Here is a 24,474-nt window from a genome sequence, read left to right on the forward strand (position 1 = left end):
GATGTGGATTTGTCATAGATGGCTCTTATTATTTTGAGGTTACATTCCTATAATGCCCAGCCAGTTGGGAGTTTTTATCATGAAAGGATGTTGGATCTTATCAAAAGCTTTTTCTGTGTCTATTGAGATGATCATATGGTTTTTGTTTTTAACTCTGTTTATATGGTAAATCATTTTTATTGATTTGCATATGTTGAACCAACCTTCCATCCCAGGAATAAAGCCTACTTGGTTGCAGTGAATTAGTTTTTTGATGTGCTGCTAGATTTGGTTTGCTAGTATTCTGTTGAGGATTTTTTGCATCTATGTTCTTCAGAGATATTGGTCTGTAGTTTTACTTTTTTCACACGTCTCAACTGGGTTTTGGTATCAGGATGATGTTGGCTTCTTAAAATGAGTTAGGGAGGATTTCTTACTCCTTGATATTTTGGAATAGTTTCAGTAGCATTGGTACCAGCTCTTTGTACTTCTGGTAGCATTTGGCTGTGAATCTATCTGGTCCAGGGCTTTTTCTGGATACTAGGTTTTTTATTAATTCAATTTCAGAACTTGTTAGTGGGCTGTTCAGGGTTTCAATTTCTTCCTAGTTCTGCTCTAATTTTAGTTATTTCTTTTCTCCTGGGTTAGTGTGTTCTGATTTTTCTATTTCCTCTAAGATGTGATATTAGATTTTTTTTTGTTTGTTTCTTTGTTTTTTTGTTTTTGAGACGGAGTCTCGCTCTGTCGCCCAGGCTGGAGTGCAGTGGCACGATCTCGGCTCACTGCAAGCTCCGCCTCCCGGGTTCACGCCATTCTCCGGCCTCAGCCTCCCGAGTAGCTGGGACTACAGGCGCCCGCAACCACGCCCAGCTAATTTTTTTTTGTATTTTTAGTAGAGACGGGGTTTCACCATGTTCACCAGGATGGTCTCGATCTCCTGACCTCATGATCCACCCGCCTCAGCCTCCCAAAGTGCTGGGATTACAGGTGTGAGCCACCTCGCCTGGCCAATATTAGATTGTTAATATAAGGTATTTAGAACTTCTTTATGTAGGCCTTTTGTACTATAAATTTTCCACTCAACAATGTTTTCACTGCATCCCAGAAGTTTTGGTATGTATGTCTATATTTTCATTAATTTCAGTAATATTTTTATTTCTGCTTTAATTTTATTGTTTGCCCAAAAGTCATTCAGGAGTAGGTTGTTTAATTTCCATGTAATTGTGTGGCTTTGAGAGATCTTCTTGGTATTGATTTTATTTTTATTGCACTGTGTTCCAAGAGTATGATTGGTATAATTTCAAATTTTTTTAATTTATTGAGACTTGCTTTATAGCTAAACATGTGGTCAATCATAGAGTATATCGCACGTGCAGATGAGAAGAATGTATGTCTGTAGTTGTTGGGTGGAGTATTCTGTAGATGTCTATTAGAGCCAATTGATCAAGTGTTGAGTTTAAGTCCAGAATTTCTTTGTCAGTTTTCTGCCTCAATGATCTAACTCTGTCAGTGGGGTGTTGAAGTCCCCTACTATTATTGTGTGGCTGTCTAAGTCTTTCCATGGGTCTAGAAGTACTTGTTTTATGAATCTGGGTGCTCCAATGTTGGGTGTGTATATATTTATGATAGTTTTCTTTTTTTTTTTTTTTTTTTTTTTTTTTTTTTTTGAGATGGAGTCTCGCTCTGTCGCCCAGGCTGGAGTGCAGTGGCCGGATCTCAGCTCACTGCAAGCTCCGCCTCCCGGGTTCACGCCATTCTCCGGCCTCAGCCTCCCGAGTAGCTGGGACTACAGGCGCCCGCCACCTCGCCCGGCTAGTTTTTTGTATTTTTTAGTAGAGACAGGGTTTCACCGTGTTAGCCAGGATGGTTTCGATCTCCTGACCTCGTGATCCGCCCGTCTCGGCCTCCCAAAGTGCTGGGATTACAGGCTTGAGCCACCGCGCCCGGCCTATGATAGTTTTCTTGTTGAATTGAACTCTCTATCATTATGTAATACCCTTCTTTGTCTGTTTACTGTTGTTGGTTTAACATTTGATATAAGAATAGTGACCTCTGTAGATCTTTCTTCATCCTTTTACTTTGAGCCTCTGGGTGTTATTATGTGTGAGATGGTCTCTTGAAGACAGCAGATGGTGGGATCTTGTTTCTTAATCCAACTTGCCACACTGTGCTTTTTAAGTGGGGCATTTAGACCATTTACATTCAAGGTTAATATTGATATATGAGGTTTTGACTGGTCATAATGTTGTCAGCTGGTTGTTTTGTAGACTTGATTGTGTAGTTGCTTTATAGGGTCTCTGAGCTATGAACTTATGTGTGTTTTTGTGGTGGCAGGTATTGTTCTTTCATTTCCACGTTTAGAACTCCCTTAAGGACCTCTTGCAAGGCTCATCTAGTGGCAATGAATTCCCTTAGCATTTGCTTATCTGAAAAGTGTTTTATTTCTCCTTTGCTTATGAAGCTTAGTTTGGCAGAATATGAAATTTTTTACTGGAATTTATTTTCTTTAAGGATGCTGAGTATAGGCTCCCAATCTCTTCTGGCTTGTAAACCTTGTGCTGAGAAGTCCACTCTTAGCCTGATGGGGCTCCCTTTGTCGGTGATCTGACCCTTTGATTACCTTTAAGACTTTTTTTGGTTCCAAGATGGCCAAATAGGAACAGCTCCAGTCTACAGCTCCCAGCGTGAGCAATGCAGAAGATGGGTGATTTCTGCATTTCCAACTGAGGTACAAGATTCATCTCACTGGGGCTTGTTGGACAGTGGGTGGACAGTGAGTGCAGCCCACCAAGAGTGAGCCAAAGCAGGGTGAGGCATTGCCTCACCCAGGAAGCATAAGGGTCAGGGAATTCCCTTTCCTAGCCAAGAAAAACTGTGACAGAGGGCAGCTGGAAAATGGGGTCACTCCCACTCTAATACTGTACTTTTCCAATGGTCTTAGCAAATGGCACACCAGGAGATTATATCCCATGCCTGGCTCAGAGGGTCCCATCCCCACGGAGCCTTGCTCATTGCTAGCACAACAATCTGAGATCGAACTTCAAGGTGGCAGCGAGGCTGGGGGAGGGGCACCCGCCATTGCTGAGGCTTGAGTAGGTAAACAAAGCGGCCAGGAAGCTCGAACTGGGTGGAGCCCAACGCAGCTCAAGGAGGCCTGCCTAACTCTGTAGACTCCATCTCTGGGGGCAGGGGATAGCCTAATGAAAGGCAGCAGAAACCTCTGCAGACTTAAATGTCCCTGTCTGACAGCTTTGAAGAGAGTAGTGGTTCTCCCAGCACAGAGTTTTAGATCTGAGAACAGACAGACTGCCTCCTCAAATGGGTCCCTAACCCCCAAGTAGCCTAACTGGGAGGCACTCCCCAGTAGGGGGAGACTGACACCTCACATGGCCAGGTACCCCTCTGAGACGAAGCTTCCAGAGGAACGATCAGGCAGCAACATTTGCCATTTAGCAATATTCACTGTTCTGCAGCCTCCACTGCTGATACCCAGGCAAACAGGGTATGGAGTGGACCTCCAGCAAACTCCAACAGACCTGCAGCTGAGAGGTCCTGACTGTTAGGAGGAAAACTAACAAACAGAAAGGACATCCACACCAAAACCCCATCTGTACATCACCATCATCAAAGACCAAAGGTAGATAAAACCACAAAGATGGAGAAAAAACAGAGCAGAAAAGCTGAAAATTCTAAAAGTCAGAGCGCCTCTCCCTCTCCAAAGGAATGCAGCTCCCCACCAGCAACGGAACAAAGCTGGATGGAGAATAACTTTGATGAATTGAAAGAAGAAGGCTTCAGATGATCAAACTTCTCCGAGCTAAAGGAGGAAGTTCAAACCCGTCACAAAGAAGCTAAACACTTTGAAAAAAGATTAGACGAATGGCTAACTAGAATAAACAGTGTAGAGAAGTCCTTAAATGACCTGATGGAGCTGAAAACCATGGCACGAGAACTATGTGACAAAAGCACAAACTTCAGTAGCTGATTCGATCAACTGGAAGAAAGGTTATCAGTGATTGAAGATCAAACGAATGAAATGAAGCGAGAAGAGAAGTTTAGAGAAAAAAGAGTAAAAAGAAATGAACAAAGCCTCCAAGAAATATGGGACTATGTGAAAAGACCAAATCTATGTCTGATTGGTGTACCTGAAAGTGACGGGGAGAATGGAAACAAGTTGGAAAACACTCTGCAGGATATTATCCAGGAGAACTTCCCCAACCTAGCAAGGCAGGCCACATTCAAATTCATGAAATACAGAGAACTCCACAAAGATACTCCTCGAGAAGAACAACTCCAAGACACATAATTGTCAGATTCACCAAAGTTGAAATGAAGGAAAAAATGTTAAGGGCAGCCAGAGAGAAAGGTCGGATTACCCATAAGGGAAGCCCATCAGACTAACAATGGATCTCTTGATAGAAACTCTACAAGCCAGAAGAGAATGGGGGCCAATATTCAACATTCTTAAAGAAAAGAATTTTCAACCCAGAATTTCATATCCTGCCAAACTAAGCATCATAAGTGAAGGAGAAATAAAATCCTTTATAGACAAGCAAATGCTGAGAGATTTTGTCACCACCAGGCCTGCCATACAAGAGCTCCTGAAGGAAGCACTGAATGTGGAAAGGAACAACGGGTACCAGCCATTGCAAAAACATGCCAAATTGTAAAGATCATCAATGCTAGGAAGAAACTGCGTCAACTAATGAGCAAACTAACCAGCTAACATCATAATATCAGGATCAAATTCACACATAACAATATTAACCTTAAATGTAAATGGGCTAAATGCTCCAATTAAGAGACACAGGCTGGCAAATTGGATAAAGAGTCAAGACCCATCAGTGTGCTGTATTCAGGAGACCCATCTCACGTGCAGAGACACACATAGGCTCAAAATAAAGGGATGGAGGAAGATCTACCAAGCAAGTGGACACCAAAAAAAAGCAGGAGTTGCAATCCTAGTTTCTGATAAAACAGACTTTAAACCATCAAAGATCAAAAGAGACAAAGAAGGCCATTACATAATGGTAAAGGGATCAATTAAACAAGAAGAGCTAACGATCCTAAATATATATGCACCTAATACAGGAGCACCCAGATTCATAAAGCAAGTCCTTAGAGACCTACAAAGAGACTTAGACTCCCACACAATAATAATGGGAGATGTTAACACCCCACTGTCAACATTAGACAGATCAATGAGACAGAAAGTTAACAAGGATATCCAGGTATTGAACTTAGTTCTGCACCAAGCGGACCTAATAGACATCTACAGAACTCTCTACCCCAAATCAACAGAATAGACATTCTTCTCAGCACCATGTCGCACTTATTCCAAAATTGACCACATAGTTGGAAGTAAAGCACTCCTCAGCAAATGTAAAAGAACAGAAATTATAACAAACTGTCTCTCAGACCACAGTGCAATCAAACTAGAACTCAGGATTAAGAAACTCACTCCAAACCGCTCAACTACACGGAAACTGAACAACCTGCTCCTGAATGACTACTGGGTACATAACAAAATGAAGGCAGAAATACAGACATTCTTTGAAACCAATGAGAACAAAGACACAACATACCAGAATCTCTGGGACACATTTAAAGCAGTGGTAGAGGGAAATTTATAGCACTAAATGCCCACAAGAGAAATCAGGAAAGATCTAAAATTGACACCCTGACATCACAATTAAAAGAGCTAGAGAAGCAAGAGCAAATACTTTCAAAAACTAGCAGAAGGCAAGAAATAACTAAGATCAGAGCAGAACTGAAGGAGATAGAGACCCAAAAAAACCTTGAAAACATCAATGAATCCAGGAGTTGGTTTTTTGAAAAGATCAACAAAATTGATAGACTGCTAGCAAGACAAATAAAGAAGAAAAGAGAGAAGAATCAAATCGATGCAATAAAAAATGATAAAGGAGATATCACCACCAATCCCACAGAAATACAAACTACCATCACAGAATACTATAAACACCTCTACGCAAATAAACTAGAAAACCTAGAACAAATGGATAAATTCCTGGACACATACACCTTCTCAAGACTAACCCAGGAAGAAGTTGAATCCCTGAATAGACCAGTAACAGGCTCTGAAATTGAGGCAATAATTAATAGCATACCAACCAAAAAAAGTCCAGCACCAGATGGATTCACAGGCGAATTCTACCTGAGGTACAAGGAGGAGCTGGTACCATTCCTCTGAAATTATTCCAATCAATAGAAAAAGAGGGAATCCTCCCTAACTCATTTTATGAGGCCAGCATCATCCTGATACCAAAGCCTGGCAGAGACACACACACAAAAAAAGAATTTTAGACCAATATCTCTGATGAACATCAATGCAAAAATCCTTAATAAAATACTGGCAAACTGAATCCAGCAGCACATCAAAAAGCTAATCCAACATGATCAAGTGGGCTTGATCCCTGGGATGCAAGCCTGGTTCAACCTACACAAATCAACAAACGTAATCCAGCATATAAACAGAACCAAAGACAAAAACTACATGATTATCTCAATAGATGCAGAAAAGGTCTTTGACAAAATTCAACAGCCCTTCATGCTAAAAACTCTCAATAAATTAGGTATTGATGGGACATATCTCAAAATAATAAGACCTATTTATGACAAACCCACAGCCAATATCATACTGAATGGGCTAAAACTGGAAGCATTCCCTTTGAAAACTGGCACAAGACAGGGATGCCCTCTCTCACCACTCCTATTCAACATAGTGTTGGAAGTTCTGGTCAGGGCAATCAGGCAGGAGAAAGAAATAAAGGGTATTCAAATAGGAAAAGAGGAAGTCAAATTGTCCCTGTTTGCAGATGACATTATTGTATATTTAGAAAATCCTGTTGTCTCAGCCCCAAATCTCCTTAAGCTAATAAGCAACTTCAGCAAAGTCTCAGGATACAAAATCAATGTGCAAAAATCACAAGCATGCTTATACACCAATAACAGACAAACAGAGAATCAAATCATGAGTGAACTCCCATTCACAACTGCTTCAAAGAGAATAAAATACCTAGGAATCCAACTTACAAGGGATGTGAAGGGCCTCTTCAAGGAGAACTACAAACTACTGCTCAATGAAATAAAAGAGGACACAAACAAATGGAAGAACATTCCATGCTTATGGATAGGAGGAATCAATATCATGAAAATGGCCATACTGCCCAAGGTAATTTATAGATTCAATGCCATCCCCATCAAGCTACCAATGACTTTCTTCACAGAATTGGAAAAAACTACTTTAAAGTTCATATGGAACCCAAAAAGAGCCCACATTGCCAAGTCAATCCTAAGTCAAAAGAACAAAGCTGGAGGCATCACGTGACCTGACTTCAACCTATGCTACAAGGCTACAGTAACCAACACAGCATGGTACTGGTACCAAAACAGAGATATAGACCAATGGAACAGAACAGAGCCCTCAGAAATAATACAGCACATCTACAACCATCTGATCTTTGACAAAAACAAGAAATGGGGAAAGGATTCCTGTTTAATAAGTGGTACTGGGAAAACTGGCTGGCCATATATAGAAAGCTGAAACTGGATCCCTTTCCTACACCTTACACAAAAATGAATTCAAGATGGATTAAAGACTTAAATATTAGACCTAAAGCCATAAAAACCCTAGAAGAAAACCTAGGCAATACCATTCAGGACATAGGCATGGGCAAGGACTTCATGTCTAAAACACCAAAAGCAATGGCAACAAAAGCCAAAATTGACAAATGGGATCTAATTAAACTAAAGAGCTTCTGCACAGCAAAAGAAACTACCATTGGAGTGAACAGGCAACCTACAGAATGAGAGAAAATTCTTGCAATATACTCATCTGACAAAGGGCTAATATCCAGAACCTACAAAGAACTCAAACAAATTTACAAGAAAAAAAACAACCCCATCAAAAGTGGGCGAAGGATATGAACAGACACTTTTCAAAAGAACACATTTATGCAGCCAACAGACACATGAAAAAATGCTCATTACTGGCCATCAGAGAAATGCAAATCAAAACCACAATAAGATACCATCTCACACCAGTTAGAATGGCGATCATTAAAAAGTCAGGAAACAAGTGCTGGAGAGGATGTGGAGAAATAGGAACACTTTTACACTGTTGGTGGGACTGTAAACTAGTTAAACTATTGTGGAAGACAGTGTGGCGATTCCTCAAGGATCTAGAAGTAGAAATACCATTTGGCCCAGCCATCCCATTACTGGGTATATACCCAAAGGATTATAAACCATGCTGCTATAAAGACACATGTACATGTATGTTTACTGCAGCACTATTCACAGTAGCAAAGACTTGGAACCAACCCAAATGTCCATCAATGATAGACTGGATAAGCAAATGTGGCATATATACACCAGGAGATACTATGCAGACATAAAAAAGGATGAGTTCGTGTCCTTTGTAGGGACATAGATGAAGCTGGAAACCATCATTTTTCAGCAAACTATCGCAAGGACAAAAAACCGAACACCGCATGTTCTCACTCACAGATGGGAATTGAACAATGAGATCACCTGGACACAGGAAGGGGAACATCACACACCGGGGCCTGTCGTGGGGTGGGGGGAGGGGGAAGGGAAAGTATTAAGAGATATACCTAATGTAAATGACAAGTTAATCGGTGCAGCACACCAATATGGCACATGTATACGTATGTAACAAACTTGCATGTTGTGCACATGTACCCTAGAACTTAAAGTATAATAAAAATAAAAATAAAAGACTTTTTTCTTTCACTTTGACCTTGGAGAATCAGATGACTATCTATCTTGAGAATGGTCATCTTGTATAGTATCTCACTCACAGAGATTTGCTGAAGTTCTCGAATTTGCATGTTGACCTCTCCAGTGAGATTGGGGGAATTTTCGTGAACTATATATCCTCAAATATCTTTTCTAAGTTGCTTACTCTCTCTCCTTCTCTCTCAGGAAGGCCAAGGAGTCATAGCCTCATTTGGTTGGTCACTTTACGTAATTCCTTATTTCTCAGAGGTTTTCTTCATTTCTTCAATTCTTTTTTCTTTATTTTTGTCTGACTGCATTGATTCAAAGAACTGGTCTTCAAGCTTGGAGATTCTTTCCTCAGTTTAGTCTATTCTGTTGTTAATGCTTCCCAATGTATCATGAAATTGCTGTAGTAAATTTTTCAATCCCAGAAGTTCAGTTTGGTTCTTTCTTAAAATGGCTATGTAGTCTTTCAAGTCTTGGATCGTTTTATTGGCTTCCTTGGGTTGGATTTCAACTTTCTTCTGAATCTCGCTGAGCTTCCTTGCCCCACAGCTTCTTCACTCACATCTTCCTCAGGTCCTGTTCAGGACTAAGAGCTGGTCCTGGCACTCAGCACCTTTGTGCAAGATTGCTGGCTTCCTCCTTTTTTCACCTCTGTGTCTGCATTGCCTCTCTGTTGACTTTCAGTGTTTTCTCTCAAAACATCTGTTCAGAGTGTGATGGTTTACTTGATATTTGGTTTTTCTGTGAGAGAAGCACTTCCCAGCTGTGTAGTCAGTCATCTTGTCCCCCTCCCTGAAAAATGTACAAACTTAACTGAGCATCCTGTGTTTTCTCTGTTGACCTTACTGTGGAGGGATGACCTGGAAGTCATGCATGGTCCTGCATCTTTCATCATAGCACTCCATAAAAAAGGACAACTGACTTCTCTTTATGCTTTGATGGGGATAGGAAGAGAATTTTACTCTTTCATGTTCATGACAAGGAATCTGAAGTTCTTGATGATATAAACTCATTTTTACACCCGTATGTGCTGAGCAAGGAAATTATGGAGATGTTACCAAGGAAGGTCCAAAAGTTTGGAGGAAGAAATATCACAGCTATGATGATGGATTGGAGAAAAATGAGGACGGAGAAAGTGGAGAAGGGTGACAGGTATTACCACTTGGTCAGCTGTTCGTCTGGGATCTAGCACAGAAGACAGGAGTCATGGCATGCTTTGGACTAAGTCACTACCTAAATGAAGATACCATAACAGAATCCTCATACCACTCTTGCTTAAGTTTATAGTCAAAACATAGATAAATGCATGCTTACTTAATATCTTTGGAATTAAGACTAGCATGTATGTGCCAAGCACTTTACCTTCTTTTTATTATTTAATCCTGACAATAATTCCTCTATGCAGTTTCTAGTACTCATACGCACATCTTAAAGAAGAAGATAGGTTGAATCACTTTTCTAAAGCCATGCTATTAAAAAGTATCATAGTGGGGACTCAAACCCAAGTCCAGCTGACTGCAGCACCTGTACTCCTAACTGCTGCCCAGGACAGCTTTGAGATGTGACTCGGGAGTCAGCACTTGGCTACTGGATGCTGGATAAAGTTTCTGAATTATTCAGACTTCTGCTATCTTTTTCCTTTTCTTATTTTCTCGTAAGTGGGTTGATTGTTCAGTTGTACCTCTGCAAGGGAGTGAAAATATATAAAATTCATTGTATTTCAAGGTTTCTAGTTAGGAGACTCTGAAATTTGAAGGAGCAGTAAGACAAAAACTATGCACAAAATAAAGTTTAAGAAGTTACTAGTAGATTTCACTGGCTATACTAATCTTTTCCCCATTACTGCAGAGAGGCGAGGAGCAAACTGGTTTTTCAATGGGAATGGGACTACAAAAGCTCTATTAAGGATAAGTAGTAAAACATTAAAGAAAAACGACACCAAAAGCTGTTCCATAACTCCAGACTATGGAATAAAAATCACTGAATGCTATTTCATAACTTCAGACTATGAAATAAAAATATTTTGCTTTCACCCTGAAATCAATTTCATACTAAAAGGGAAAAGTTATACAAATCTACACGCACAAGTGTTTGCACACCCATGCATGCCTCCCACACATACTTCCAGCTCACAGCACCATCAGCCCTCTCCAGTCTGTGTCTTTGTACACACCCCAGTGTCTGTGTAGAAAGTGACATCTGCTGCAAAGGGTGAGCCTGTCTTAAGGTTGCCTGTGTATTTTCAATTTTGATCCTAGATGATTTGTTCTTGCTTCCTCTGGCGCTTGCTGGGTCTCTGTTGCACTTCCATATTTCCGAGGCAGTATAGAGCCACAAGAGTAAATTTGACCTCACCAAAGATGACATTAAAATAACATGTATTTTAATGTTATTTAATTTAAATAATTTAATTTAAATTATTTGATTTAATTTAAATTATTTAATTTAATTTAAATTAATGGGTGCGGTGGCTCATGCCTGTAATCCCAGCACTTTGGGAGGCTGAGATGGGCGGATCATGAGGTCAAGAATTCAGGACCAGCCTGGCCAACATGGTCAAACCCCATCTCTACTAAAAATACAAAAATTAGCTGGGCATGGTGGTGCACGCATGTAATCCCAGCTACTTGGGAGGCTGAGGCAGGAGAATCACTTGAACCTGGGAGGCAGAGGTTGTGGTGAGCCAAGATCATGCTATTGCACTCCAGCCTGGGTGACAGAACGAGACTCTGTCTCAAAAAAATAATAATAAAATAATATGCAATCTTTTGCACTATGATTCTCTCCTTCTAACAGCATCTCACCATTATGAGACTGTTGTTAGTATCCTCATTTGTTATATAAGAAACTGAGGCATCCAAAAGCTAATTAAATTCCTAGTTAGGGCCAGGCATGGTGGCTCATGCCTGTAATCCCAGCACTTTGGGAGGCCAAGGCGGGCTGATCACCCAAGGTCAGGAGTTCAAGACCAGCCTGGCCAATATGGCAAAACCCCATCTCTACTATATACAAAAAAATTTAGCCAGGTGAGGTGCCTTCTGCCTGTAATCCCAACACTCTGGGAGGCCAAGGGGAGCAGATCACCTGAGGTCAGGAGTTCAAGACCAACCTGGCCAACATGGTGAAACCCTGTCTCTACTAAAAATATGAAAATCAGCCGAGTGTGGTGGTGGGCACCTATAATCCCAGCTAGTCAGGAGGCTGAGGCACAAGAATCGCTTAAACCCAGAAGGCGGAGGTTGCAGTGAGCTGAGATCGTGCCACTGTACTCCAGCCTGGGTGACAGAGTGAGACCCTGTCTCAAAATAAATAAATAAATTCCTAGTTAGGTCCACATTGAGGATTAAAACTCATGCCTCCTTACTTCCAGCCCGGAGCCCGGGTGATATATTTACGTAAGAACTGGGGAATCCCAGCACTGCTTAGTGTACAAAGTGAGGACTCAAGCAGGGTGTAGACTTTACAGTAGTGAAAGTTGGTAAACACTTTATAGTGGAAGGATGTGCCCTGTGGAGAAAATAAGAAGGGCATTGACAGGACCAAGGCTCTATAATTCCAGCATTTGGGTTAGAGTGTAGGAACTTGGTGGGAAAAATATAAATGAGGGGAGAGGGGCAGAAGAGAAGAGCTTGATTTGCTTGTTTTACAAAAAACAAGATTTGCTGCTTGAGCAACTGAGTGCCACTGTGAGTTCCCGGACCAGTGACTGATAAAGTGGAAAATCTATTTGGAAAGAGTTACCACTATTCATAGGGAGGATAAATACAAGTCTTAAGGGGAAACAGATAGGAATTTTGGAAGCTATCCGTTTTGTTTTTCACAAACAGTGCAAATCTGTTTTCAGAAGGCAGGATTTAAGATACAGACAACATGAGCAGAAAGTACATTGGGGACCTAAAGCTATTGTCCTGCCAGAGTCCCAACAGTCAGAAGTGGGAGACTGGAGATGGTATACTTTGGTTTAGAAACTCAGATTAATTTGCATTCAAGGGTTTAATGTTCATATTCTATATCATGCTCAGAAGTCTTAGTACAAGAAAATCCCTTAATTCCTTCAAACCAGAGGGATAATGAACATATTTGAGGCATCCTATTTTGGCTCAGGATTATCCTAAACTAACTCTTATGTTTAAAGCGGGGCCAAGTGCAGGGGAGAGGAGAGATTTCTCTGAGAAGTTACAATGAAAAGACCAGCTCCACGCAGGACACTCTTCACATTGATCTCTGACCAGTGCCCACCCTCAGAACAGCAGCCATTTGACACCTGGTCTAGTGGCGAACTATCCCTTCTCGCTGAGCCAAGGAACTGACCCTCAGTTATCCCAGTCCCCTGGCACCGGAATCAGGGAGGAGGTGAATATCAAGGCCATGCTCAGCACCATGCAGGGCACCTGAGGAATGCAAGGAAATGGAACTGGATTTGCTTTTCCAGAGAGTATCTATGAAGTGCCTACATCTGAGTGATACAAATGATGAGGTGGTGTTTTTAGTAGAGACAGGGTTTCACCGTGTTAGCCAGGATGGTCTTGATCTCTTGACCTTGTGATCCACCTGCCTCGGCCTCCCAAAGTGCTGGGACTACAGGTGTGAGCTGCCACACCTGGCCTGCACTGGGTCATTTTTAAACATTTATTTAATAATTAGAATTTTCAGTCTGAATCAGTGGCGTGCCGGTAAATGTTTAACAACGAGCTCTCTAATGCAGGGAGGAGATGGGCTTGACTTGTTAATTGCAAGCTACCAATGTCAAGCCAACGAGCTCACCCAATCCTGAAAGCATAAGAATTGGCTTTCACAGAGGGTATGTTAGTTCAACCATTGTGGAAAACAGTGTGGCAATTCTGCAAGACCTAGAGGCAGAAATACCATTTGACCCAGCAATTCCATTACTGGGTATATACCCAAAGGAATACAAATATATTATATAGATACTATATTATTAATAGATTATATAAATACTATTATAAAGATATATGCATGTGTATGTTCATTGCAGCAGTATTCACAATAGCAAAAACATGGAATCAGCCGAAATGCCCATCAATGAGAAACTGGATAAAGAAAATATGGTACATACATACCATAGAATACTATGCAGCCATGCAAGGAATGAGATTGTGTCCTTTGCAGGGACATGGATTAAATTGGAAACCATTATCCTCAGCAAACTAACATAGGAACAGAAAACCAAACACCACATGTTCTCACTTATATGTGGGAGCTGCTGATGAGAACACACGGACACATGAGTTGGGGAACAACACATACTGGGGCCTGTCAGAGTTGGGGGTGGGAGGAGGGAGAGCATCAGGAAGAATAGCTAATGGATGCTGGGCCGAATACCCAGGTGATGGGACAATCTGTGCAGCAAAAACACCATGGCACATGTTTATTTATGTAACAAACCTGCACATCTGGCACACGTACCCCTGACCTTAAAAGTTGAAGAAAAAAAAATTGGCTCTCAAAAGCAGCTGTCTGTGGCACCTTCTTACGTGGAAACATAAAATGCTGTCCTTTCCATAAGAAATATTTGCATTTCGTTGGGAGACAAACTCCAGAAATTTTTAGGAAATAGTACATGATGGAACAAAATCAGAATTTAAGTTGTGAGAATGAGATTCTAAGGAGGGAAGGAGGTAGCAAAGTCATGTCAGAATCTGTGGGGAAGGAGAAATTGGGAACTCACTGCCCTTTGACAGCAGCACAGGCCTGATCAGGCAGAGGGAACCAGGTCTTCTGGGGTGAAACAGCAGCATCGTCAGAGCCGTGGGAATGGCTGAAACCAGCCTGCTTGCCATGGAGACATGTGAGGGAACTCAATCACAGAGAGCCCTGAGAGAAGAGAGCAAGTGAGGAGGAGTTGGTCTCGGGAGGTGCCTGTGCTTTGAACCCTTGAGGGGTAGATGGGAGCAAGAGGGACAAACTGAGGACTTAAGGTCAGTTCAACCTGGGTTCAAATCCCTCTTGCAATTTACTAGTTAGAAAATCCCAGGTGAGTCATGCAACCTCACACAGCCTGTTTCTATGGAATGAATGGGAATAACAGCATTCCCTCCACTCCACAACTCAAGTTTGCTGGGAGAACCCAGTGGGACCCCACATGTGAGAACAGTTGTAAAGCAATTAAGTGCTTTACATGTCGAGTATTATTACCACTTTCTTTCCTTCCAGGCCATTGGGAGGTTGAGGGTTGAATGTTGTTGACTCATCAGGAAGGTGGGAGGGCAGGAAATGGCAACTCTCACTCCTGGAGGGAAGGAAGGGTGTTGATGGGGAGAAGTCAACATCTCCCCGGTCCTATAAATTACGGATACCCAAAGGAGCCATGCATGTTCGGCTCTGGGGCAAGAAATGACAACGTAAAAGTGCAATTTAGCAACCAGATGGAGACTCTGCCTAACATCAAAGGAAAGGCATTCATATGTCAGTCAGCATCCCATCAGGCTCTAAAACCTCGCAAAATCCTGGAAATTAAAGAAACAATTTTCAGTCAATGGAGGATGCTTTTTTTTAATGAGTTTAACTTAGCTGCACACCTTTCCTCCCTGACCCAAAATAAAAGGAGTGTTTACTTTTCATCATTTTATATCACCCTTTGAAGTAACTAAATTCATTCCGCGCCATCCCAAAACCAAATTGCAAACTGTCAAGAAAGAGGCTTCACTTAAAAGAGCTAGTGGGAATGAGAAAACCAAGGAAAAGATATTTGAGGCATGGTGGCAAAAAGAAATTCCTGACTGACAGAACCATCAGCTCCTGTAAGAAGAAAGAGAAGGACATTCAACCTGGAGCTCAGATGCTGGGCCTGGTGGTAGAGGCACCATTCTTGTGGGTTGGGCTTCATGTCAAGGTAAACTTTGCTCAATCTCGCTGCTTTCCTATGTCCAAATAAACATGGCAACTGGTTTGCTTGTCTGTTGATCACATCAACAAATATTTCTCTTCTTTCCTCAAAAATTATTTTTTCTCTTCATAGTGGTGTGCTTGATAATTCAGGAGGGAAAATACTTGTTCGGAAGGTTGCTGGACTGTCTGGTTACAAAGGGAGTTATTCCAACGGTGTCCAATCGTTATCCCTACCACGATGGAGAGAATCCTTTATCGTCTTAGGTATGACCGCACAGTGGAGAAACGCTGCTAAACCTACCACAAGATGAAATGTGCTTCTTTTCATTGTGCTGTTGGTTTTTGTTTATGGCCCGCCTCATTTCATAAAAATCTGAAGCATTCGTTTTTCTGATAATTAGAATCATGATACAATAAATTAGAATTACATGATAAATCACCACAAAGTCAAGTCTGAAAATACTAAAAGGCTCCAATTGCTTGTTTTAATTACACTGCAGCTATCTGTAAGTCCAATCAGATTTTTAATTACCTTAATTACATTTAATAGCTTGGGTTTTTAAACCAGTCCTTTAGTTATGCCAAATGTGCCTCATGTCTAGAACCTTATTCCTTGAGATTTCTGGCAAGTGGATAGATAGATATTGTCACAGCATATCCGTTGTGTCATACACAATGGCCATATCAAGAGGCATATAATGGCAGTCTGTTCCATTGTTGGTGATGCTAAGTTTGATTCATTTGATACTTTAGCATATCTCTCCATGGCAAAGATACCTTGTAATTAATAAGCACCTGTAGGATGATGCTTTAACATGCTGGAGTAGCTTGTTCCTCAACAAATTTCACCCAATGATTTTAACATCCATTGCTGATCCTCACTGTAGCAAGTATTACATTAGTAATTGCAAAATCATAATTTTTTCTAATTCTGTTATTCCTTCCACATTTATTAGCTAGTGTTCTTATATAAAGAAGAGTTTCCTTCCCCCTCTGCACCTATTATTTTTAAGTGGACTACGGACTCATAGATTGTTTCCAAAAATATAATATAATGTTATCATCTATTATCTTTATTTTTCTTTTTGGTGCTCTTATTTTCCAAGATTGCCCAGTGGGAGCCCTTCAAGCTTTTGACGTGTTCACGGTAGTACCTGAGTACAACACAATGTTCTTTGCTCACCTTATACTTACCCTACTCCAGACCTGAATCTCCCATTTTCTCTGAGGAGGTTCCATGGGATTTTAAACTAGATTGTAGCCAATTTCCTGGCCTCCCAACAAAATTAGGCACCTTGGGACTGTCCTGAGAAGGAGCCACTTATAGTAAACCAACTGAACCGGGAAGAGAGAAATGTTTCATAAGATAGTAGGTCTTCCATTCCGGGTGGTTTTCTAGCACTGCTAGGCATCCCTTGCCTCAAGCCCCTGCTGTCCTCCACTGATTACAGTCATAGCAGGGCAACAAATAGACCTTTCACTATTCTTCTCAACTTGAGCAATCCCTGTTTCCTTTTGCCTGCCAAATTCTACACACCCACAGTTCAAATTAGACTGATTTCTTTGTCAGATAGTGGAAGGGGATCAACTGCAGTACTGCGGGGTTTTTGCCTTGTAACAAAAAATTTACAACAGGAGCCATATAAAAATGCTAATGTCTAAAATGCAAATACGTTGAGATAGAGAGAAATATAATCTCCACATAGGTGTTCACCAAGTAGATCCTGGCTGAATAAGAGCATTTCAGCCTTAAGTGCTCAGTCTGCAATCCAAGAATCTCAACAGAGGTTTGAAAGAAAAATTAATTCTGTGGCAGTAGAGATGTTTTGGGCTTTTTAAGTGAAAATCAATCTGCTGATATTATTCCCTGTAAATCTCGACTTCCATCTCCCCTCATTCGACCTAGTGACATTTAACCGAAAATACTTTTTGCCCATGATAATAAACATTGTGCTTCTGCAATGGCTCGGAAGCCTCTCTTGAATGGATGAGTTAGGAGCTCACTGCAGCATAAGGATTGATAACTGACCGGCAGCCAAGGAATGCTTCCCATAATTCAGAGGTTCATGGCCAGCAAGTTTAACTGCATCATGTCCGAATCCTCTTCTGAAGGCTCAGGTGCCGCCATGATCTTTCTCTAGGTTTTTCTTTCTAAGTTTCATATATCCCTGAGCTCCTTAACTAGTTCACTTTGGTGGGTAAGAGGGGGAGCGAAAGAGGAGATGTACATTTACAGTCCGCATGATCTTTACACAGTCCAGGGACATGAAATGTCAGTGAGGGACCCCCTAATACTTCCCTTTTATTCTTTGATCCACATTTCAGGGAACTGAGCTCATGCTTCTTTTCCTTCTGAATAGAAACAGAAAAAAAAATATCAGGTTTTAGATCAATAAATAGAGAGAGAAGGTGTGTCTTCAATCAACAGAGAGAGAAGGTGTCTTCTTTCTGCAGATAGTGTGGTCCACAGCCATGGGGCCCTCCCTGGGCCTAAAATAACCTCAATCATTGTCATTTGGAGCTGGCCTCGACATTGGTGGAGGACTTGGAAATGTCCAAGTCCTGTTCCCCAGGTGATTTTAATGAGGTGAAGTAACGCAAGTAAGCCCAAACACGTGGCACTTACAGGTAACACCAGAATACATTTTTGCATCTCTATGGAGATATATAGTTCCAAAACATTTTAACATTTTTTTTTCCATTAGATGTCTACAACTTCGTGTAGTTATTAGGGCCATGTCATTATTCCTGTTTTCTGAATGAAAACACAAGAGCCTCAAAGGTTGGGGCAGTTAATGAAAGGTAAAATAGAAACAGAAACCTAGATTGTCTTACTCCTAATCCCAGGTTCTTTCTGAGATCCTGTTATTCTTTCTGCTTCATGACCCTACAGTCCCTGGGCCAGTAGGATGGTTGGCCAGATAGTGCCCTAGATCCTCCTTCACCCACCTAGGTTCTCCGTGCAACACTGCTTACCATCTTCACATCCTGTAAAAGTATTCCCTGCAGATGGGAGAAGAAATGCTTTCATTACCAGATGTAATATTGGCTAATAGGTAGTACCACTACCAAGGTATTTTAATTTTAACAGAGATGTAAGCTTTAAGATATTCCCCCGCTGAATAAATACTTCTCAAGCAACTACTTCATGCCAGGAAAAACTGCTCTGAGCTCTGAAAATTCAACAGTTACCAAGTCAGACAAATGACTTGCCTTCAGGGGGCTTACTATATTCCAGTGGCACTCTCACATACTTATGGAACAAAGCCCATATGGTGGAATTTCAGGCATCCTTTTATGGAAAGAAGAAGACTTTGGCAATTTTTTTATGCTTATTTTTTTCCGTAATAGACATTACCATTCCTCCTCCTTGCCTGGTAGCTACCGTGTCTCCCCCTGGGTGAGCAACACATGGTTATTTTCAAGGTTGACCTATATTTACCTACTTTTAGGTTTTTCTGGTGCTATGAAATTCAAATGAATCCCACAGGGTCTGTGAAAGTGAGAGGTAGCCAGCCTATGACCGGAGCACTCCATCATCTCAAAGGAGAGCATGTGGAAGGTTTTCCCGTTCACCTCTTGATATAATTAAACATTCGAAGCCACACAGATGAAAACCTTCACTTCCATGTCACATCTTCCCAGGTGAAAGAAGGATTGCTGATGTTAAGCAAATCTGAGTCATGAAGATTTGGTTGCTTCCATTCTAATAGTAATAAAACACAAGCTATGCAGGAGAACAAAATGCCACTTGACATTCTCGTAATCAACAATTCAGCATGAGGGAGACTGATTTTCTTGAACTGAAGAGAGATAAATTGAAAGGAGGGAATCAACTTAGTACAGAACCATCTAAAACCTCTAGCTCTAGAAATAAATCTCGTTTTTTTTTTCTTTTTTGCAGAAAGTAAACCCAAAAAGGGTGTAACCTACCCATCAGCTCTTACATACTCATCATCCAAAAGTCCAGCTGCCCAAGCAGGCAAGTGCTCACGTTTGATTGAATCTAAACCTTCTGAGTCCATAAACGCGCGATGTGTTTTGGGAGATAGTGGAGAAATTAACATCTTAACCAGTCAAGCTCCACTGGTTCTGGCAATATTTTAACAGATGCCGGGAACATGGGCACAGAAATCAGTGAGATCAGATGGCTGGGGCTGAAGAGTGAAAGCTTTATTTTTTGTTTTTGCAATTCCGAGATTGTGTCTCTATATTTGTGTCATTTTCATTCAGATTGACTGTTGCCTTGAGTTTTATTGTATTGTTACTTTAGAAAATGGCATGACATTCTGTCCAAAAATGCTTCCTGGCAGCTAAAAGGAAAAAGGCTGTATCTACTTAGGTATGAAATGAAGAGAAGCAAAGAGAACGAGGTGGTTTATGTGATAACAGCAAGCTGCTAATCCAAATAACCCAGGCCAAAAATACACTGCCACAGGGCTGTGCCAACTCAGCTTCCATGTGAACCACAAAAGAGGGTATTGGTAGACCTCAGGCCAGGGAAATACCATTTTCCAGGTTTCTGTGTTAAATCAAGAACTGTACTATGCATTATTGTGTCTCCAGAGGTGTTCTGATTTCCCACACAAAGAGAAACTGTGAGTCGCTTTATAATGGGATTTTGCATTGCTTCCAGAAACTTGATGGGCTAGCTAATACATTATGAGCCTGATAGTTCGGGTTCTATTCATGTACTTAAGGTGAACATGGTTTAAGAATAGCAGTAGATCTTTGCACTTATTGAGCATTTGCTGTATGCCAGGCATCATTCCAAGAATTTTACCTGATCATTGCGTTTAATCACCGTAGACCACTTTGGCCTATACTATTGCTCTGGTTGAGGAAAATGCAACACAGAGAAGTTAAGTAAATTACCCTCCATCAAACAGAAACCCCTCTCTAAACCATCATTCTAGATTTTATTGTTTTTTCTTTTTTCTTTTTTTCTTTTTTTTGAGACAGAGTCTCGCTCTGTTGCCAGGCTGGAGTGCAGTGGCGCGATCTCAGCTCACTGCAACTTCCACCTCCCAGGTTCAAGCGATTCTCCTACCTCAGCCTCCCGAGTAGCTGTGACTACAGGTGCCCACCACCATGCCTGGCTAATATTTGTATTTTTAGTAGGGACGGGGTTTCACCATGTTGGCCAGGATGATCTTGATCTCTTGACCTCATGATCTGCCCGCCTCGGCCTTCCAAAATGCTGGGATTACAGGCATGAGCCACTGTGCCTGGCCCATTCTAGATTTTCTTATGCTAATAGTATATATATGGATTTCTGATTTTCCTGATTTGAGGAGCCTTAGTATACAAATAAGAAAATTATTTTTTTGGTCTTTTCTCTTAATTACTGCTCCAGCTCTATCTCTAATGACTTTTCAATGGATCCAGTGGTCTAGTCCTGTTTGTTTAGTTGCAAGGATAGAGCTGTTCCCCACCACCACCCGTGAAGTGGCAGTGGGTCTGGTGCCTCGTGGGCCATTTCTGAGATATCGCTTGTCCTCTTTTGACCTGAGCACAGAGATGAAGAATGGGTGACAGGTCTCCTTAAGTGGCTGGCATCTCTGTTGTTTCATCTGACCCTGTGGCTCTGCAGAGCCAGATGCAAGACCGATTCCTGGGTAGGTGATGTGTGTGGATATCAAAGGCAAGGAGACAGTGTTTAGTTTCATCCTGGCACCCTCTTGTTGGGCCAGAAATCTGTGCCCCCACTCCTTTCTCCAAGGTAGATACTGATGCCTGGTTCCAGCAGCCCCCGGGGGCAGCCCCTTCACACAGAGCCGTGGGAACAGCCAGGCTTCTCTTTGGCTGTCTCCGGGGTCGGAGAACTGGGATGGGGTGAGGTCACCTTCCTCCCGGCATTTTGCTGCATGAACCCTGCTGTCCTGAGCCACTCCCGCTGCACCCCTCCCCCTCTCAGAGATCCCTAGGGCAGAAACAGTCCCCAGGTTCACATAAAGCCCCCAACTTCAGGGACCACATGTCAAGCACCCCTATTTTAACCCTGAGTGGAAGGGCACTTCTAGACTCCCGGAATACACCCCTAAAACTCTGCAAGCTCTGTTGCTGGATTGCACGCCTATGATGGGTCTGCAGAAAGATTGGTGGGAAATAAGATGCCCACCTGCCCTCCTGGCAGGTCCCCACAATCTTGACGAATGACTCTCTTCAAGCACCTTCATTTGGCTTGGGTATGACAAAGTGTGAAGGAAGGGAGGAAATATCTTCTGACTCTGAACACAGCACTCCCTAAAAGGTGGCTTCTGACCCCTCCCGTTCTTCAGGTCCTTTCCCTCTGTCCACTGGCCTGGGATGGGGGTGTCGGGGGTGTTGTGCAAGTTCTACTGGAAAGGCCTCACCTGTGGGAAGTTCGTGGCATCTCTCTGGAAAGGGGTGCTTGTAGCCGGGCGCAGTGGCTCACACCTGTAATCCCAGCACTTTGGGAGGCTGAGGCAGGCAGATGATGAGGTCAGATGGAGACCATCCTGGCTAACACAGTGAAACCCCATCTCTACTAAAAATACAAAAAATTAGCCAGGCGTGGTGGTGGGCGCCTATAGTCCCAGCTACTCAGGAGGCTAAGGCAGGAGAATTGCTTGAACCCCGGAGGTGGACGTTGCAGTGAGCCAAGATCGTGCCACTGCACTCCGGCCTGGGTGACAGAGTGAGACTCCGTCTCAAAAAAAAAAAAAAAGAAAAAAAAAAAGAAAGGAGTACTCATGCTCTTCTGGCTACAGCTTTGGGCCTGTATCTGGAAGCAGGAAGGGCCACATAACCTCCTGTGACTGTAGTCGTCTGTCCAGTACTCTCTCTGTGCCACACACCTGCACTACAGTAACCCCGAGGCAGAGTGCCAGTATCTTCCCTTTTCAGATAAGAAAGCTGACCTTGAGAGAGGTTTAGTAACTCACCAAGGCCATAGTTCTAAGCAGCCCCAAAAGTATGCAAACTCGGTATCACCTTAAAGCAGGGAAAGTAGCAGGGAAAAGAGTGTTGGGAAGAGAAACTATAGCCAAATGATAACTCAGATAATAAAGGTCTACTTGGTCTGTACATTCTCCACAGCAGAGACAATTTCTAAAACTGTCTATTTACCCCAAGCACCATTCACCCCCAGCAAGCACTTGTTCCAGATGCCTGAATCATTGACATCCACAAGGAGTATGGGTGGCCGAGGGTGCTTTCTGTGAAATGTATAAACTAGCAAAAGCCAAGCATTGCTGATGTCACTTGTCCCCTTTACCAAACCATTTAAACTTTTGATGTCAGTATCACTAGACATTACTATCATCTCCTTGTTACTAGATTATCTACGATGGTCAGAGTCTGAAAAATTATTTACTCCTTCATTTTGTTTATTCATTCGATATTTACATTGAGTGAGCATCTCCTACGTGCAAGACCCTGAGCTAAACTACCAGCATTCCAACATAAAAGGGATTCTTGGGAATAGAAGAACCTCACTTTGTAAGGTCTTAATCCCCAAGTCCTAAGTCCTTAGTCTTACTTAGGAGTAAGTTTTCATGAACTCAGAAAATTTCAATGAGTACAATGAAAGGAGTGGTCCCCTTCGTCTTCCTTAAACGACAAAATTCCTTTAGTCATTGGGGGAAGCAGAGAAGATGAAGGGTGAGCAACTCTTGAGGTCTCGGCATGCCCCTATAAAAGGTGCCCCGTCTGTCTGAGAATATGAATTAACAGGTTAATCAGGCCAGGATGACCCCCAAAAGCATGATAACCTTCTACCATGGGAAATTATCCTCCTCAAAAAATAGAAGGCACTTTGATTTGCCCTGTACAACTCACACTGAGAACAGGCATTCCCTGAGATTTAAATGCTGTTTAAAACCACCACCGCGCCCCCACTGCCCTGGCAGTTAGTAACCATTAGGCAGGCAGCTGCTTTCTGGCTAGAGCCTTGAGCTAAATAAAACCAGGTACGTGTTGGTTTGTAGAAGTTTATAAAAAACTAGGAAGGCACATTCCTAGTATCACAGCAAGAGAAGGGAAAGTAAATCTTGGTTAGAGGCTGCTGAAGCTGGCGTGGGAAAAACCCCTCTGCCTTCCCTGGCTGTCGGCTGAGTCCCTCGCTGTGGTTCACAAATCAGAATTCCACGGCCCACTCTGGGTCCAGTGAGTCAGAATCTCTGCGACCAGGGCCCTGGAACCTGCATTTTAACACCTCCAGTGTGGTTCTAACGATGAGCCAGGTGTGGGGGAGCTGCGTGGCACCGCCTGCTACGTTTGAGAAGGTGGCTGCCTGGAGCTCTTCCAACCACGCCCACATGAGGAATATGTGTAGCCTTTAAGGGAAGTTTTGAAATGCTTTCCCATAAAAATCTTTGAAAAGAGATCAACCCTCCATGTAGCTGAGATTGCACGAAGAAACTATTTTACTAGTTTTTTTCTGAAAGGCTCAAAAAGAACTTGGTTCCATGAAGAATGCACCTTGGATCAAATCAAGAGCATTATGTTCAGTGAGGAATTGGGAGCAATTAGGATAGGAGGAATAATTTTTCTCTATCTTACCTTTAATATTTATTTATTTATTTATTTTGAGACGGAGTTTCGCTCTTGTTGCTCAGGCTGCAGTGCAATGGCACGATCTCGGCTCACCGCAACCTCCGCCTCCCGGGTTCAAGCCATTCTCCCGCCTCAGCCTCTGGAGTAGCTGGGATTACAGGCATGTGCCACCACCTCCGGCTAATTTTCTATTTTTAGTAGAGACGGGGTTTCTCCTGGTCAGGCTGGTCTCAAACTCCTGACCTCAGGTGATCCGCCCACCTCGGCCTCCCAAACTGCTGGGGTTACAGGCATGTATCTTCCCTCTTAAAGACAGTTTTAATCCATAAAGGAGAGCAGGCAAAAACAACAGCCCAC

The 24,474-nt window shown here is 42.3% G+C and overlaps 1 protein-coding gene across 10 annotated transcripts in view; it reads left to right on the forward strand.

Annotated features, from left to right (window-relative positions):
- Window positions 1-24,474, forward strand: part of LOC105464840 (vitrin) — a 126,676-nt gene that overhangs the window by 50,692 nt on the left and 51,510 nt on the right. For all 10 annotated transcript variants that reach the window (XM_011712927.2, XM_011712928.2, XM_011712929.2 and 7 more), the window contains exons 5-6: window positions 15,728-15,861; window positions 19,502-19,579. In XM_011712927.2, the coding sequence (XP_011711229.2) occupies window positions 15,728-15,861; window positions 19,502-19,579 (212 nt within the window). The remainder of the gene's footprint in view (window positions 1-15,727; window positions 15,862-19,501; window positions 19,580-24,474) is intronic.

Source organism: Macaca nemestrina, chromosome 13, assembly GCF_043159975.1.
Source record: "Macaca nemestrina isolate mMacNem1 chromosome 13, mMacNem.hap1, whole genome shotgun sequence".
In the NCBI taxonomy this organism is placed as follows: Eukaryota; Metazoa; Chordata; class Mammalia; order Primates; family Cercopithecidae; genus Macaca; species Macaca nemestrina.